Genomic DNA, 18,770 nt, shown 5'->3' with positions numbered 1-18,770 from the left:
CATTCGTCATGTGTAGCTTGGCCCTCAGTTTCTTGCCAGGAAAACCCTACCAGGGGTCACCATAAGTCAGTGATGGCTTGAGGGCAGACCAACACCTAGACCACGCAGGCTCTCAATCCCAAGAATACAATAGTGATTTTAAAACATGGCCAGATGTAAACATACATTTAATTCAGCGTACAACCATAGCAATCTCATCTTTTCTGCTTCCAAGGTCACCCGTCTGATGCAGAATAGAACCTCAGTCACCGAATTCATCTTGATCGGCGTGTCAGATGCCCGTGATTTCTACGGCTCCCTCTTTGGTCTCTTTCTGCTCTTGTATATAGCCAACATCTCCGGAAACTTAGTGGTAGCCGCAGTCACCCTCTGGGACCCGCATCTCCAGACGCCCATGTACTTCTTCATTGGCAACCTGGCTTTCATTGACATCTTCTACTTCTCCACCACCGTGCCCAAGATGTTCATGGGGTTGGTCTCCAACAGCAATCGTATTCCCTATGCAGCCTGCATTGCCCAGATGTTCTTCTTCCATTTCCTGGGCAGCACTGAAGCCATGCTCTTGGCCATTATGGGCTACGACCGCTACCTGGCTATCTGCCACCCTCTCCGCTACCCTCTCCTGATGAGCCGCCAGCTGCGCTGGACCTTAGCAGTTTCTGTGTGGACAGCCGGCTTCTTCCACTCGCTTCTCCATGCTATCATGATGTCCCGTCTCTCCTTCTGCCGAGGCAATCAGGTGGAACACTTCTTCTGCGATATATCTCCGCTCCTGGCCCTCTCCTGCTCGGAAACTTGGATCAACCGGGCTTTGTTAGCTGGCGTGACTGGCTCCATCATCATGGGCTGCTTTGCTTTAACCTTAATCTCGTACGGTCTAATCGTACGGGCTGTGGTGGCCATGCATTCGGCGGAAGGTCTGCGGCGTACCTTTTCTACCTGTGGGGCCCACCTCACTGTGGTGGCCCTCCATTATGGCTGTGCTGGGGCCATGTACTTGCGCCCCCACTCAGAAAACTCACTAGAAACAGACAGAGCTGTGACAGTGCTTTACACAGCAGTGACACCCGTTTTGAACCCGCTGATTTATACCCTGCGCAATAAGGAAGTCAAGGCCGCTCTAAGAAGGGCCGTGGGCAGGAGTGCCTGCAGTCAGAGAGAGTAAACGGGGAGGGGAATGGAGGAGAAGGGGAGGTCAGAACATTATACAAATACATTGACTTGGGGCCAAGCTACAAGTGACGAACAACACTTGAACGGCAAGTGTATTTCTCCCTGTTCACTTGCGCTCCACTCAATCCACTTGCCGTCCAAGTGTAATTCGTCACTTGTAGCTTGGCCCTTGGTAATAACAACAACAACAACAACATTTGGTTTATATACTGTTCTTCAGGACAACTTAATACCCACTCAAAGTGGTTTACAAAGTATATTATTATTATCCCCACATACAAACACCCTGTGAGGTAAGTGGGGCTGAGAGAGCTCCTAGAAGCTGTGTGACTGACCCAAAGTCACCCTGCCTGCTTCAAGCAGAGGATTGGGGGATCAAACCCAGTTCTCCAGATTAGAGTCCCGCCACTTTTTAACCACTACACCAAACTGGCTCCCTGGTAGTAACTGAGGGCCAAGCTACAAGTGACGAATGACACTTGAACAGCAAGTGAACAGACGCACATGTATTCCTCCCTGTTCACTTGTGCTCCACTTGCGCTCCACTTGATCACTATGTGATCACTAAGGGCCAAGCTACACATGACGAATGACACTTGAATGGCAAGTGGATTGAGTGGAGGGCAAGTGAACAGGGAGAAATACACTTGCCGTTCAAGTGTCATTCGTCATGTGTAACTTGGCCCTGAGAACCAAGCTACAAGTGACAAATGACATTTGCCTGGCAAGTGAACAGACTCAAGTGTATTCCTCCCTGTTCACTTGCCATTCACTTGATCAAGTGGAGAGCGAGTGAATGGCATGTGAACAGGGAGGAATACACGTGAGTCTGTTCACTTGCCAGGCAAGTGTCATTCGTCTCTTGTAGCTTGGCCCTATGTGACCGAGTGGAGCGCAAGTGAACTAGGAGGAATACACGTGCATCTGTTCACTTGCTGTTTAAGTGTCATTCATCACTTGTAGCTTGGCCCTCAGTTCACCTGGCGAAAATGGCTACTTTGTGGGGTGGACTTTATGGAATTATTCCATGCCAAGGTCCTTTCCTTCCCTAAACCCCACTTTCTCCAGGTTTCACCCCCACATACACACCAGGGGCATTTCCACACACGTTGAATAATGCACTTTCAATGCACTTTCGCAATCCTTTTGAAGTGGATTTTTTGTTCCACACATGGAAAAGCAGTTTCAAATGTTCACTAAAGAGTATTGAAAGTGGATTATCCAATGTGTGTGGAAGCAGCCCAGATCTCCAGGAATTTCCCAATTTGGAGCTGCCAACCCTAGTGGCGAGGCAGCCTACCACATCACCCAGAAGAGAGACCACGTCCTCCCCAGACATTGCCCTCAAAATCTTCTGACATTTGCTGTGTTGGGAAACCCTGTCTGTCAGTAATATGAATATATGAAGATCTCTTATGCTGAATCGGATCAATATTGCTTCAATATTGGCTCCCAATGGCGAATTATCTTGCTGAACAAGAAGTGGTTCCCACAAATCCATTCTTTCGAGATCTGATTTTTTTTGATGTCTGGGAATTCCCTAAATGCCTGTCCAATGTTTAACAACAATGAGAGTCTGAAGCGATTCAGTAGGCTGTACAGGTTGCTTATTTTGTTCCTGTTAGTTTTTGTATTGAGCAGGTATTAACGTTGACACCATGTTGTACAATTTTTATTAATACATTTTTTGGGGGGGGAAAGATCAATGTTGTTTCTTGTGATTGACAATGCTATTCCAGAGGAGGGACTTTCTCAACATTTGTTACCAGAGATTCTGCAACTGGAGATCCTATTTAATTTAACGTTGGCCGTTTTCACATTGCTTACCAGCCATGGAACATCGCGCCGAGCTCCCAGAACGGCTGCGTCTTCCTGGCGCGATTATTACCGTTCTCGCGCGAAATCGCGCCAGGAAGACGCTGCCATTCCGGGAGCTCGGTGTGATGTTCCGTGGTCGGCAAAAAGGTAAAGGTAGTCCCCTGTGCAAGCACCGAGTTATTACTGACCCATGGGGGGACATCACATCACGATGTTTTCTTGGCAGACTTTTTACAGGGTGGGTTGCCATCGGTAAGCAGCGTGAAAACGGATGTTATTTATTTAAAATATTTGTAGATGGTATTGACCAAGAGATTTGCCCAGAGGTGGTCCTATGATTGAACCTCAAAGTTTCTGCCTGCTGCAAACGGTTTCCTACTGGGTCATGGCCCCAGCCTTAAAAAAATCTGAACCTATAGAGAAGATGCAGGTCCTCTTCATTACTACAATTATCCTTACATTACACTCCTCGCGTGAAAATATTTTTAGGTTAGGGTCACCAGCTCCAGATTGGGAAACATCTGCTGATTTGGAGGTGGTGCCTGAAGAAGGCGGAGTTTGGGGAGGGAAGCGAACTCAGCAGAAAAGTGATGCCAAAGAGTCTGCCCCCACCCCAAAGCTGCCATTTCCTCTAAGGGGATAACGACACAAAACTCCTGCAGTAAGAATTTACAGTACACCGTGCAAATTAGCAATTTCAACATATAATATAAACTCTACTTACAATTCAATCTTGTACAAGGTAACCAATGCAATAAATCTTACATAAAGTGCAAATGCAAGATGCATGAACAATTCTTACACAATGCAACCATACAATGAATAGTTCCTTCCACACTATTGCAGTTCCAAAATATATAATACGTAAGGTATACTTAAGAGAAGAGAGTAGGGAGTGTCCTTCCACTACCCTACTGGGGTTTGGCTCAGGGCCAAGCTACAAGTGACGAATGACACTTGAACGACAAGTGTATTTCTCCCTGTTCACTTGCCCTCCACTCAATCCACTTGCCGTTCAAGTGTCATTCGTCACTTGTAGCTTGGCCCTCAGTTGTAATTTTGGGAGAACTCCTGGCTCCAAGTGGAGGTTGGCATCCCTAAGTTAAGGGCTTCCCTATTCTCTGAGGGCCAAGCTACAAGTGACGAATGACTCTTGAACGGCAAGTGGATTGAGTGGAGGGCAAGTGAATAGGGAGAAATACACTTGCCGTTCAAGTGTCATTCGTCACTTGTAGCTTGGCCCTGAGTGGCATGAAATCCTGAAACAGAACCTGGAAACTTGTGGTGTGTCATTGACATATGTACAAGGGAAACCCCCACAGAGACAGAGAGGTGTTCTAATAAAGCTTCTACTCCCTAGAAGCTAAAATGACAAACCTGAGGCTGCCATACTTGGGTCACATCATGCGAAGACAAGATTCTCTGGAAAAGTCAACAATGCTAGGAAAAATGGAAGGCAGTAGGAAAACCTAAAAAGAAATGGCTTGACGCAATCAAAGAAGCCACGTCCTCCAGTTTGCATGACCTGAGCAAGTCTGTTAAAGACAGGACGTTTGGAGGTCTTCCCTTCATAGGGTCGCCATACATAATACACACACACTCCTACATCAAAATCGTAAGGAGAACCTTCACTTCAAGGCTGTCTATCAGAAGCCTAAAGTGACGCTACCCCTCAAAGGAACTTCACTTGCCAGCCAGTTCAGTTTGCTTTCTATCTCCTTCTCTCCCTCTCTTCCAGACTCCAAAATATTTCTTCACACACACTCACACACACGCTCACTCTCCCTCAGCCAAGGGAAGTCAGACTGTTAGTCCATTAAGGTCAGCAGGGCTCGTTTTGAGGGGGAACATGCCGGAACACAGTTCCGGCAGTTCCCCAAAGAGGTCACATGACAGATGGCCCCACCCACGGGACTCTCAGCCATTTTGGGCCCGTTTCATCCTTGATTGGGGCAGAAATGGCCTGGATCGGGCCTCTAATGGGTGGTGGATCACTCTCCTGTTCAGCAGCAGCCCAATCCTGACCATTTGGTGCCCCCTTTTGGCCATTTTCAGTCCCTTTTTGCCATTTTGGGCCCAATTTTGGCCCTGAATGGCCAGGATTGGGTCCAGAACAGCCAGGATAGGTGATGTCAGGGGGTGTGGCATATGCAAATCAGTTATGCTAATAACACACTTCCAGCGATGGCAAGGGGTGTGGCATACGTTAATGAGTTATGCTAATGAGTTCCTCCAGCTCTTTTTTTACGAAATGACCCCTGAAGGTCAGTATTGTCTACTCAGACTGACAGCAGCTCTTCAAGGTCTCTGTCAGAGGCCTTTCACATCATCTACTACCTGGTCCTTTTCATTGGAGACAGTGGGGATTGAACCTGGGACCTCAAATATCCTACCACTCAGCCAAAGCCCCTCCAGGCTTCCCACTTCAGAGAGAGTCTTCCTGCTGCCCTTCCCTGTTGCCTCTGTAAAGGGCAGCAGGACAAAAATGGAGGGAAGAAAATGCAGCCATCAACATTGTTGGTGCCGTAATGACAAAACTTCCTTGGCGACCAGAAGTGACATCATCATCATGGTGCCAGAGACATTCTAGCATTTGGCCAAAACTCTATGGAAGTGACATCAATGCATCACTAGTGACATAACTCCATCATTAGCAAAGCACCCCAAACCTAGATTGAGCTGGCAACCCTAAGTCCCTCCCAAGTCTTTATCTGAGGATGGAATCATCAAGTAATGAAAGTACATCTTCTGCACAGAGCCAATAACGAAAGCACCTATTGACAACCAGAACCCTGTTTGAGATTTGTTCCACATCACAATGCGGCTCTAACTCTTGTTTTTTAACAGTAGTTCAAGAAAGTTATGCATATACAGATTTAAGTAATCCCTTCTGAATATAAAGTCACTGAGACTCTCAGCTACGTTGTTTTCATCAGGACTCCTTGATTGATCCCCAAGCTGAGAAGATCTGTGAAAGTCCCAAGAGATCACATGTATTTTCGCCCAGCTCCCTGGAGCCACCTACTGGAAACACAGCTCTCTCTGAGACACCAATGCTAACAATGTCCCATGAGAAGCCACGAGTCATTGACAGCAATCTTGGTGGGGAGGATGAAAACAGGCCAAGAGTTACAAGCCAAAGAGCACCAGTCCCTATGAAAAATAGGTGTAGGGTGTCCCGAATCTATGCATCAGTCCAAGAACCTGAACTCTGGTTGGATCATAGAATCATAGGGTTGGAAAAGACCTCCAGGGTCATCTAGTCCAAACCCCTGCACAATACAGGAAATTCACAACTACCTCCCCCCACACACCTCCAATGACTCCTGCTTCATGCCCAGAAGGTGGCAAAACACTGCCCCCTGACCCCAAAATGGTGATTGGCATTAGCCTGGGCATGTAAGAAGGGGCCGCAAGAACTAAGCACAGATATAACCCTTCCTGCCCTCCCTCTCATGGTCTGCCCAGGTTCACAGAATCAGCATTGCTCTCAGATGGCCATCTAGCCTCTGCTTAAAAACCTCCAAAGGAGAGCCCACCACCTCCCGAGGAAGCCTGTTCCACTGAAGGACCGCTCGAACTGTCAGGAAGTTCTTCCTAATGTTTAGCTGAAAACTCTCTTGATTTAATTTCAGCTCATTGGTTCTGGTCTGACCTTCTGGGGTTGCGGAAAACAACTCTGCTCCATCCTCTATATGATAGACCTACAAGTACTTGAAGATGGTTATCATATCACCTAACCTATCCCTCTGTGTCCGTTCAGTTCAGTTAACCTTTATTTGCATCAGTTGGCATGATATTCACAAGAAACAGAGAAAAACAAAGTTACTTCTGGAACCACTCTTGACGGAATTTTATAGCCATATAGAGAAACATTGCTACATTCTCAGGGGTTTTAGGCAGGGTGTCATTCAGAAGGTGAAAGACCTTCAAGGAATCCAGGAAGCCCCTCAAATTAACTAATTCTGCTTCTAAATATTTAAGACGCAAGTCTGCATATAGTTGGCAATAAAGCAGGACGTGCGAAACTGACTCAATACTATCATGATCACAGTGACAAACTCTATCTATGTACGGGATCTTGTTATATCTGCCAAATAAGATTGAAGACGGCATCGCATTGAATCTTGCGAGGGAGAAGGCTCTGCGAAGATGTGGTGCCTGTAGGGAAGAAAAATAAGCAGCCATGCCACCAATCTTAAGGGGGATCTCAAAGCTTAGAGGGGAACAGGTTCTATTGGCTTGGCTAGATAACTCCTGATATCCCTCTGTGTCAAGTCGAGTAAAATTCTCCCCACCCAAACAGATGTTTATCCAACTTTAAAAATACATACAACTTTCTGTGATAGCAGAAGTGGTGATCTTTCCACAACTTGCTTTGCTGTAATGTTTTGGGACCCATGTGGGTGGGGACGTGTGGAGAGCTTTCTATTCCCACCCGTATTTTGGTGCAATATTACCTGCCGTGCTCCCCTTCAGCACAACAAAAAAGGGCTAGACACTATTTTAAAAAAACAAACTGTAAAATCCACCAATGGTGTAAGCGGGGCAGGGAAAATGGGCGGGGGAACTGGCCAGGTGAAAGCCCCATTGCTGCTGAGCTATATTGGCAGCTACAAGAGAAATGAGGAAGCCAGACAAGCCCATCGTCATGTGGAAAACGCTCCATACTCAGAATACGTTTAACTTTACAGCGCATGCATGGATACAAATTATGTTGTGTTGTACGGGAGTTGATTTGACAGCTATGTGAAAGCCAGCCATTTGCAAAGCATTACCCTTTGATGAACACTTTTCATCAAGTAGAAATCTTTTCGATAAGATTTGTTTTTTTCAAAAGTTGGTATTTTAATACAACCACTAAAAAAAAATTAGTTTCTGTATTAAGTATGTCAAGTACAATGAAAACTTTATTTAAACAACAGCTTTGAAGGGTCAGACCAATGACCAGCATTTGTTTCCAGACAAAATCGTCCCAGAAGCTCTCAAGCAGCATACGGAGATGGCTTCCCCCCTTTTCTTGTCCACAATATCTTTTGAGAGGTACACTGCCTCAGTTCATGGAGGTTCTATTGTCTAACGGTCACTGATTGAAGTGTTCTCCCACTGGTTCTCCCACTAGAACACTTCAATCTACCAGGACATTCCATCAAGGACTTAAAAGGTCACTGTTGTTCAACAGAAACCTTTCAAAAACAAAATCCAACGGGAAGCTGCTGAATTGGAATTCATATGTAAATTTAACTCAGTCAAATTGGGAATGAATAGAGACTATGAATGGTTATCTCATTATCAGAAGTAACTGACTTCCCTAACAGAAGCAAACTGATCTCCATATCAGAAGCTACTGTTTGCATCTACTCCACCCTCCCCTCTCCACCTATATATCTGACCAGTTTCTTCTTGCCTTCCATGCATCTGACGAAGAGAACTGTGATTCTCGAAAGCTTATGCTACAATAAAGTTGGTTAGTCTTAAAGGTGCTACTGGACTCTTTTTGATTTTGCTACTACAGACTAACACGGCTAACTCCTCTGCAACTGTAAATATAGTGTTTAATTGCTGGTGTTGTGACTTACAAGGCACATCTCTTAAGCATATGCTTTGGGCATGTCCAGTTATTCAGTCTTTTTGGAGAAAGTTATTATATTAATTTTCTATTAGAATACCTATTGACTTTTGAAGATGCTTATGTACTTTTAAACTATCCACCTGTATCCTGGGACCTAATCTATGGTAAATGAAAATGAACCCTCCATGCCGTTACAGTAGCTAAAATACTTACGTTATGACACTGGATAGAAAAATGCCCACCTCCTGTAATTCAATGGATTGAGGACCTTATAACTTTATTAATATACAAATATATGGCATACAGACAACCACTGCGGAGGGATTTATTTTTAGGCGTTTGGAAACCTTTTGTGGATGCTTTTGTGTCGATTTCTCACTATTGTTGTCATGCTTTTATTTTTATTTGCATGAGGCCTGTTTTAATTTATAAATTAAAATATAATGGGAAACTCGTAGAAGGAAAATACTGAAGCAGTATGTGCTGCTCCATCTTGTACTTCTTCCGCTTCGCAAGTTCCCCTTCAAGAAAAATTTCAGTGAAAATGAACCAAGCACAGGGTTATACAAGATTTTGAGGCTTTGCTTGATAATGCACAATACTGTTCTAACTTAAGCTTGATCGTGCTGCTTTTCATGAAGACAACAGTCTTTGAGACAATTAAACATGGCATGATAGAGCCGGAGTCCCCCCCCCCCCGTGATGTTGTGCACAGTCATCCCGTTATTGCCTGTACAACTCTATGCAGTCAAATGCAGTCACATCTCCTTGGCCAACATGAGGAAAAGAGAGCCCTCGCTCCACAGCTCCTTTCTATCTGTGGAAGCTCACTGGTTGGAAAGCAGGGACAGATGTACACAGAGGAGTCCTTTTCCTTCCTCCAAATCATTTGGAAGGTGAGTGTGGTCACATACTCAACTCCAGTTGAGCTCAGCTTTCCCTCAATCACACATGTTTAGTGCACATGTAACCAGACCCACAGTCTTTCTCATTCCGACACAAAAATTGAGAACACTCCGTTTTCTGTTGCTGTTTTTTTCTTCCTGCTCATTGGGAAAAAGCACATTGGAAGAACATCTCTCTGTCTGGGAAAGGAGTAATAGATCATGAAGATGCCCATATGATAAGACTGAAACCATTGAGCATATGATTATAAAGTGTCCCATATATAATGAGCTGATGTCTAGCTGAGGGCCAAACTACAAGTGATGCCTGACACAGGTTGGACACTTGTCAGCTTCCCTGAAGTTTTGATGGGAAATGTAGGCGTCCTGGTCTTGCAGCTTGGCTCTCCGACTGCTCTCCAATGGACTTTTCAACTATCACTTGTCCAACATTCCGCCAAGCTGCCCATCAAAACTTGAGAGAAGCTGACAAGTGTCCAACTAGTGTCAGGCGTCACTTGTAGTTTGGCTCTCAGTCATCCCTCTACTTAAAAATATGGAACTACCTAATATAAGAGCCCAGGTGACGTGGTTATTATTGTATACAAATGACTCCGTTACTCTTTCTGTGGCAAAATATATAGGGGCAATAATTAAGCATCGGAGATATGACATCAGGTAAGGTTCTTTCCATTTTAATTTCTGCTTAAGGCAATAGCCGTAGGAGCAGTGGTAGACGGACATACAGATGGATAAATGGATACCAGGGGAAGGGGGAAAATGTGCTAAACTAGTGGTCATCACCCTTTCCAGACCCAGGACCAACATGAGACCAACAGAACTGCAAGCTTATGACCGGAAGACCATTATCTCAATCATGTGATGGGACGAGTCATGACCTCACCAGAGGCAAGGCCATGACTATGAGCAGCAGACCGAAAGAGCTAAGGAAAGGAAACACAGGCCAAAAAAACTAGAGTCTGTCTACACGAGATGCCTTGGGGTGTGTTTGTCAAGTGTAGAGAGACGCAATGTTAGCCAGGAAGCATAGTTTTAAAAGACAGAGCTGGCAGCAATCACTCCTCAGAGAGTTTGTTAATTTCATCTTCACCTCCAGGAAGGTTGTCAATTTCACCTCTCCAGTCTAAAACTGTTTGGGATGGCAACCAGAGGGCAGCAATGAATGGAAATGGACTGGAGCTGCCTTCCAGAGCTGGGCTTGGACCCAGCTGAGGATCATAGGTTGAAGATCCCCGAGCCAAGCAGTACTTTCCTTTAGATAATTAAGAAGTTGGCAGCAAAACAGCTCATTAGGTCTTCCGCCCAATTTAGAAATCCCACCGGGAACTATGAGCTCATGGCAAGCCCTTGAAGAAACAATTTTCTCCCCTTCTGATCAGCATCAGAGAAGTTCAGCCCTCTTCCTCCGTTACAGGGGATCTGCAGCTGAGAAGATCACATACCCTCTTTGGCATTCTACATCGAGCTCTTCTTCACATTGAAATAGAAGACAATCAAATCCTTCCCTATCAGGTAAACGTGTGATCTGGAGACAGACGAACATCGTCTGCATATTGGCTCAGAAGTCATTTCAGTTGTGGTCAATGGGACATAGGAACAGTTGCAACTAATTTTTCAGAGAAAATGTCCCTGCAATCTCTACTTGTTACTGGTGGTGGTGGTGGAGAGTGCCCTCAAGTCATAGCTGACTTACAGTGACCCCTGGTAGGGTTTTCATGGCAAGAGACTATGAGAGGTGGTTTGCCGTTGCCTGCCTCTGCAACCTTGTTCTTTATTGGAGGTCTCCCATCCAGTTACTAACTAAGGCTGACCCTGCTTAGCTTCTGAGATCTGATGAGATCAGGCTCACCTGGGCTGTCCAGGTAAGGGCACCTGTCACTGGAGGGAAGTAAAAACTGAATTTATTAAAGCCCCATTTACCTGAAAGGAAAACTAGTGGGTTTTCCCCCCAGGAATACAGTCAAGAAAAATAGAGGATCATGTTAAATTCACATGGAAGTTACATGAGTGTATAGCAGTTTAAAAACACCCGTTTTGTATAAAAGGCCAGGGATGTCTTACATTTAGGGTTGCCCTCCTTTCAGATAAATATTAGATTTTTGTCCTGCCCATTCTCCAAGGAGCTCAAGGTGGTGTGTGTTTGTAGATACTTACTCTATTTGTAGATACTTACTCTAATGTGGTCCAAGGAGTGAAGAAATACTTATATACACAGATCGTTGTTCTTTTCCTCCAAGCGGTTTGTTCAGGGTGTTGGACTACATGATTTTTTGCAAAAATTTCTGAGTTCTACAGAACTCTTCATCAGGCTAGATGTTCAAAACAAAAAGGAGTGTAAAAAGACAAAGAACACATGACATTAAGGTAGGACGTCGGTAGGTGCTTATCTCCAAAGGCAGTAGGATTGGAGTCCTTTAGATAAGAAAGCGCCAAAGACTCCAAGGAAATCTTTATAGTCATTGCAAGATTTACAAAACACACAACAAGATTTACAAAACACACAAGCAAAGCTTAAGTGGTGGTAAATGGGGGGTCCTACAAGAGCAATTCAGGCAGCTCCTTTGACACACTCCAGCTAGCTTGCTTGCTTATATTGAATTAGGCTATGGTCTATCAGTGTAGGTATTGTCTACTCAGACAGGCAGCGGGTCTCCAGGGTCTCAGGCAGAGGTCTTTCAGACCAAACACTACCTGATCGTTTTAACTGAAGAAGCTGGAGATTAAACCTCAGACCTTTCCAGCGCCAAATAGAGGCTCTATATTGTCGAAGGCTTTCACGGCCGGAGAACGATGGTTGTTGTGGGTTTTCCGGGCTGTATTGCCATGGTCTTGGCATTGTAGTTCCTGACGTTTCGCCAGCAGCTGTGTCTCAGTGTCACAGTGTGGAAAAGATGTAGGTCATTTGTATCTACTCAGGAGGGGTGGGGTTGAGCTGAGTCATCCTGTAAGAGTTTCCCAGGGTGTGGAATGCTAATGGCGGGAGGCTTCACTGTATCCTGAGGAGGTTCTTTTGCATATGGATTGGTGCTTGATGTGCTAATCTTCTCTGCAGGGCTATTGTCGGGTGTGGAGTGTTTTGTTGGCCTTGTGTTTTTCAGAACTGGAGCCCATGCTCTGTTCATTCTTAAGGTTTCTTCTTTCCTGTCCACAGCTGCAGGGTATACGGTATACTCCTGCAGAGGTGAGGGGGTCTCTGCTGTCTTTTGCTGATCGTAGCATCTGTTGTATTTTGTATGAGGAAATTAATCATCTAAACCACGCACTTCAGGCAAATGGCTACTCCAGAAATGAAATCCGAAGAGCAATCAAACCCAGGATGAATCAAACAACCAAAGAAAAACAGTCTCCCACAGGAAAAGTGTTTTTGCCATATATCAAAGGAATTACTGATCAGATGGGAAAGCTTATGAGAAAGCATAACCTTCAAGCAGTATTCAGACCCACCCGAAAAATACAACAGATGCTACGATCAGCAAAAGACAGCAGAGACCCCCTCACCTCTGCAGGAGTATACCGTATACCCTGCAGCTGTGGACAAGTTTACATCGGGACCACAAAGCGTAGCATCCAGACAAGAATAAAAGAACATGAAAGACACTGCAGACTTGGACAGCCGGAAAAATCAGCAGTGGCTGAACATAGCCTAACTCAAACAGGGCACAGTATCTTATTCCAGGACACCAAAATACTGGACAACACTTCCAACTACTTTGTCAGACTGCACAGGGAAGCCATTGAAATTCACAAGCATAAGCAAAACTTCAACAGGAAAGAAGAAACCTTAAGAATGAACAGAGCATGGTTTCCAGTTCTGAAAAACACCAGGCTAACAAAACACTCTACACCTGACAATAGCCCTGCAGAGAAGATTAGCACATCAAGCACCAATCCATATGCAAAAGAACCTCCTCAGGATACAGTGAAGCCTCCCGCCATTAGCATTCCACACCCTGGGAAACCCTTACAGAATGACTCAGCTCAACCCCACCCCTCCTGAGTAGATACAAATGACCTACATCTTTTTCCACACTGTGACACTGAGAGATCTCTGTCTTTTGGTGCTACACCTCTGAAGATGCCAGCCACAGCTGCTGGCGAAACGTCAGGAACTACAATGCCAAGACCACGGCAATACAGCCCGGAAAACCCCCAACAACCAGAGGCTCTATAGTGTGCCACAGCCCCTGCACTGCACCCTGTTGTCGCCCTCTCCTAACTGTGATGGCTCTCTCTGTCGAAAGCACAGGGAAATGCCTAGCTATCTCCACAGACCATCTTCTCGCCATTAGCTCCCATTGATGAAAGTCCAGAGGAACACGATCACGTTCTTCAAATACCCGGAGAGCCAGTTTGGTGTAATGGTTAAAAGTGGCCGGACTATAATCTGGAGAGCCAGGTTTGATTCCTCGCTCCTCCACTTGAAGCCAGCTGGGTCACCTTGAGTCAGTCACAGCTCTCTTAGAGCTCTCTCAGCACCACCCTCCTCACAGGTTGATTGTTGTTGTGGGGATAATAATGACATACTTTGTAATTGTAAATCGTTCTGAGTGGGCGTTAAGTTGTCCCTGGCCCCAAGGAGGCCTGCCTAGCCTCGACTAGAGCCATGGCCTTTTTGGTCCTGGCTCCCACCTGGTGGAACGCTCTGTCTGCTGAGATCAGGACCTACCACCGGGCCTGCAAGACAGAGTTGTTCCGTCAGGCATATGGCTGAGGCTGGCCGGCCAGAAAAAAGGGGTGTATAAAATCTTAACCCTCCCTGTGAAGGCTGTCCACCATCCTGTTTTAAATATGTATTAATAGAAATACACTTCTGATTTAATAATGTTTTTATGTAGATGAATTTTTATTGTATTTTAATATGTTGTTATCCTCCCTGAGCCCGCCCACGGGGAGGGTGGAATAGAAATTTGAAATAAATAAATAAATAGTATATAAATCGAATGTTATTTTTATTATTACAGTAATATCACCGGGCAAATTTGTTCTATGTTGGTCAGGAGGGTGGGATTAGATCTAATGGATTAATTCAGAGGAGGGTCAGTTTCATTGAAGGTTCCTAATAGTAAGTGGTTTGATGATGGAACTAGTTACCCGTGGGGTGGGTGGAGTTCTCTTTAGCAAGGACAGTCTAGGCAGCCGTTAGACAGCATTGATGGATTTTTCGGGGGATTTCCTGAATTGGTCAGAGGGTTAGATGAGATGGCATAAGAAGACCTTTCCAACGCCATGTTTTTATGATCATCCTACAGTAATCAACCAGTAATTAGCTTAACGAAGAACGGGCACATGGTTTGCATTAGTCCCGCTTTTGGTCAGTTAAAAGGAACTCATGTAGACAAGCTAGGAAAGACCATGGAGAGCCATTGCCAGACTGGGTGAAAAGCAGTGGGATAGGTGGGCCAACAGTACAATTCAGAAAAGGCAGTTTCTTGAGTGTGTGTGTGTGTGTGTGTGGTGCCCTCAAGTCATAGCTGACTTATGGCAACCCTTGGCAGGGTTTTCATGGCAAGAGGTGGTTTGCCATTGCCTGCCTACGCAACCCTGGTCTTCATTGGAGGTCCCTCTGCCATTCTGGAAGGAAAGTTTAAAGCAGCCCCTTACTCTCTTAGGCTTTGCTCCTGCCCCCTAAGAGAAATTGGCTCAACTGAGCACATCTTCTTCAACTGCCCAAGTCACAGTAAAATTAGAGCGGAAACCAGGGAAAGATTCCCTGGAAGTTCAAATAAAATCAAACTTGGTTATCTTTTGTCTAGTCGGAATCACCAGACAACACGTCAAGTAGCAAGATTCTGTGCCCAGGTCTACTAGCAACGCAAATCTCATAAGGCAGACTGAATGTATTTTAACCTTTTAAACAACTAATTTACGATGATTTTATTTTTCTTTTACTGTTATATTTATGTATTGCTCTTCTCCTGTATCCAGTCTTAACTGTTTTTAAACTGATTTGCAAATGGTTTTGTATGTGCTGGTCGCAGATTGTAATAATAAACCTGATACCACTGGAGGTCTCCCATCCAGTTACTAACCAAGGCCGACCCTGCTTAGATTCTGAGATCTGATGAAATCAGGCTCACTTGAGCTATCCAGTTTCATATATCTATCTTATTTCGTTCGACAGCTCTACTGACTCTGGGGAAGATATTAGCTGGCCTCAACGAGCCAGTCTTCATGCAGAATAGAACAACGGTAACAGAGTTCATTCTCCTTGGTGTATCAGACACCCATGACCTTAACGGCTTCCTCTTCGGTCTCTTCCTTCTCATGTACATAGCAGACATCTCTGGAAATTTGGCAGTAGCCGCGATCACGCTTTGGGACCCGCATCTCCAGACACCCATGTATTTTTTCATTGGCAATCTCTCTTTCATCGATGTCTTCTATTCTTCTACCACGGTACCCAAGATGTTCCTGGGACTGGTCTCCCACAGCAACCGTATCCCTTACGGAGGGTGCATTGCCCAGATGTTCTTCTTCCATTTCCTTGGCAGCACTGAAGCCATGCTGTTGGCAGTCATGGGTTACTACGACCGCTACCTGGCTGTCTGCCACCCTCTCCGCTACCCTCTTCTGATGAGTCGCCAGCTCCGGTTGACCTTGGCAGCCTCGGTGTGGACCGCTGGATTCTTCCACTCGCTTCTCCACGCTCTCATGATGTCTCGCCTCTCCTTCTGTCAAGACAACCAGGTGGCACATTTTTTCTGCGACATCGCTCCACTGCTGGCCCTGTCGTGCTCTGACACCCATATCAACCAGGCCTTACTAGCTGGGGTCACTGGCTCCATCATCTTGGGTTGCTTCACCTTTACTCTGGCATCCTATGGCTACATCTTGCGAGCAGTGGTGGCCATGCGCTCAGCAGAAGGCCTCCGTCGGGCCTTCCGCACCTGTGGGGCTCACCTCACCGTGGTGGCACTGCACTATGGCTGCGCTGGGGCCATGTACCTGCGGCCCCGCTCAGAAGGTTCGCTAGGAACTGACAGGGCTGTGACAGTGCTGTATACAGCAGTCACGCCTGTCCTCAACCCGCTCATTTACACCCTACGCAACAAAGAGGTCAAGACTGCTTTGAGATGGGTTTTGGCAAAAAAGGTGTGTGTGCTACAAAGTTGAGAGGACGTTATTATTATTTATTCAGTTTATAGGCTGCCCTCCCCGTGAGCAGGCTCAGGACAGTAGATAGAATTACAACAAATAAACCAATAAAATCACAGACTCATTTATCACAAGCATAATTTCCAGTATCCTAGATGGGGCCCCTTTCCCCTTTTCCCACACATCATACATGGAAGAAAGGGTGGGGGTGTGAGTTAATAAACTTGTAACTCTAACTTCTCACGCATGGGGGGGGCAGATGATCATATCCCCCCCCCTCCCGCTGGTAGGAAACTTGTAACTCTAACTTCTCATGCTTGGGGGGGCAGATGATCATATTCTCCCCCCCCCCCCGCTGGTAGGAAACTTGTAACTCTAACTTCTCGCTAGATGGAGACTGAGCCCTACAAGGAAAGGCTGAGGGCCTTGGGAATGTTTAGTTTGGAGAAGAGGAGGTTGAGGGGGGACATGATTGCTCTCTTTAAATATTTGAAAGGCTATCATTTGGAGGAGGGCAGGGAGCTGTTCCAGTTGGCAGCAGAGGGTAGGACCCGAAACAATGGGCTTAAATTACATGCACAAAGGTACCGGCTGGATATTAGGAAGAACTTTTTCATGGTCAGAGTAGTTCAAAGGTGGAATCAGCTGCCTAGCGAGGTGGTGAGCTCCCCCTCACTGACAGTTTTCAAGAAGAGGCTGGGTGAATATTTGTCAGGGATGCTTTAGGCTGATCCTGCACTGGGCAGGGGGTTGGACTAGATGGTCTGTATGGCCCCTTCCAACTCTTATGATTCTATGTATGGGGGGGGGCAGATGATAATATCCCCCCCCCTCGCTGGTAGGAAACTTGTAACTCTAACTTCTCATGCATGGGGGTGGGCAGATTATCATATCCCCCACGCCCCGCTGGTAAGAGACCAGCAGGGAGGCTGATTAGATGGATCCAATGCTAGCCTCAACACGACTGCAACAAAGTACAAAAAACCCTTTCCTTTCCCTGAGGTTCCCCTTCCAACCTCTCATCCAAAATCCGACTTTCTCCAGCCTCTGTTGTAACTTTCTCTTCCACAACCAGCCATGTCTATAACCTGAGAGCCCCCATAAACCAAACAAGTTCCTCCAAAATTCAATTTCCTAAACTTCACTCCCGTCCACAGAGCTAACTGTCATTGGAGCAAGATAGGACTTCCCTGGTTCCATTTTATTTCCCCTCATTAGGAAATTTATCGGATTTATTCCCAGTTCACTTTTCCTGAGGACTTCTGACAAGTGAGAGGTTGACAAGATTTTTTTTTTAATTCCTAAAACAAAATTACAATTTTGATATATAACATATGAATGAATCGATGTACTGTGTATACGGCGAGCACTCACCTGGCTGCTATTTTTACCAAGGAAAAACAGCCAACAGGCTTTAGTGACTCACAGTCTCTCTACATGAGACATCTGACATGTGAAGGACATGTGTCGGGAGATGCAATGTTAGCTGGGAAGGGTAGTTTAAATAGACAGAGCTGGCGGAAGGGCAAAGGCATTGCTATACACTGGCGCTGTATGAAGGGGTTGTGAAATGCCAGAAGGGAAACTTCAGCCCATTAGAACCTCTCTACGTCCAAGCCTGGCTCTGGAAGGCAGCTCCAGCCCATTTCCATTCCTTGCTGCCCTCTGCTTGCAATCCCACAGTTTTAGACTGGTGAAACTGACATAGCCTTTGGGGAGGCGAAGATGAAATTAACAACCTTCAGGGGAGTGATCTCCACTGACTCTATCTTTTTAAACTATGCTTCCCGGCTAACATTGCATCTCCCTACATTTGACTAACATGCACCGAGGCGTCTTGTGTAGAGAAACTCTTCCATGGAGACACTCAAGTGAAAGATCTGACACTTGTTCTCCCATTGTGGATACACATGCACTGCTAGGGAAACAGAGTACACTTGAATATAAGACCGCACAGAAAGTAAGTCACTTGAGCATCCCCATGTAAGATGTCTTGTGTAGAGAGACTTTAACCCTCCAATTGGTTTTGCTGTTCATATTATACTGTCTGCAGTTCCTTAGCATTTCAAAGGAAAACAAAAATAATTTTTAAAGGACAATTTCCCCCCCCTTTAAAATGTGGCACACGCACTTTCAACCTGAAACTGAGCAATAATTGAAGGATTAAATCCCGTCGTGCATTCCCAAATAGTCCTGAACCAAGTCAC

At 45.6% G+C, this 18,770-nt stretch overlaps 2 protein-coding genes across 2 annotated transcripts; both read left to right on the top strand.

Moving 5' to 3' along the window:
• Nucleotides 1-226: 226 nt before the first annotated feature.
• LOC129346500 (olfactory receptor 12D1-like) lies at nucleotides 227-1,165 on the top strand. The gene has a single exon (XM_055003846.1). It carries the CDS (start codon nucleotides 227-229, stop codon nucleotides 1,163-1,165), a length of 939 nt encoding a protein of 312 aa, XP_054859821.1.
• A 14,474-nt stretch (nucleotides 1,166-15,639) lies between these two features.
• On the top strand, nucleotides 15,640-16,581 carry LOC129346499 (olfactory receptor 12D1-like). Its single transcript, XM_055003845.1, has one exon. It carries the CDS (start codon nucleotides 15,640-15,642, stop codon nucleotides 16,579-16,581), a length of 942 nt encoding a protein of 313 aa, XP_054859820.1.
• Nucleotides 16,582-18,770: the final 2,189 nt, after the last annotated feature.

This window comes from Eublepharis macularius, chromosome 19, assembly GCF_028583425.1.
Source record: "Eublepharis macularius isolate TG4126 chromosome 19, MPM_Emac_v1.0, whole genome shotgun sequence".
Taxonomy (NCBI): Eukaryota; Metazoa; Chordata; class Lepidosauria; order Squamata; family Eublepharidae; genus Eublepharis; species Eublepharis macularius.
Note: the sequence above shows the minus strand (reverse complement) of the source record. Positions and strands in the feature narration are given on the sequence as shown.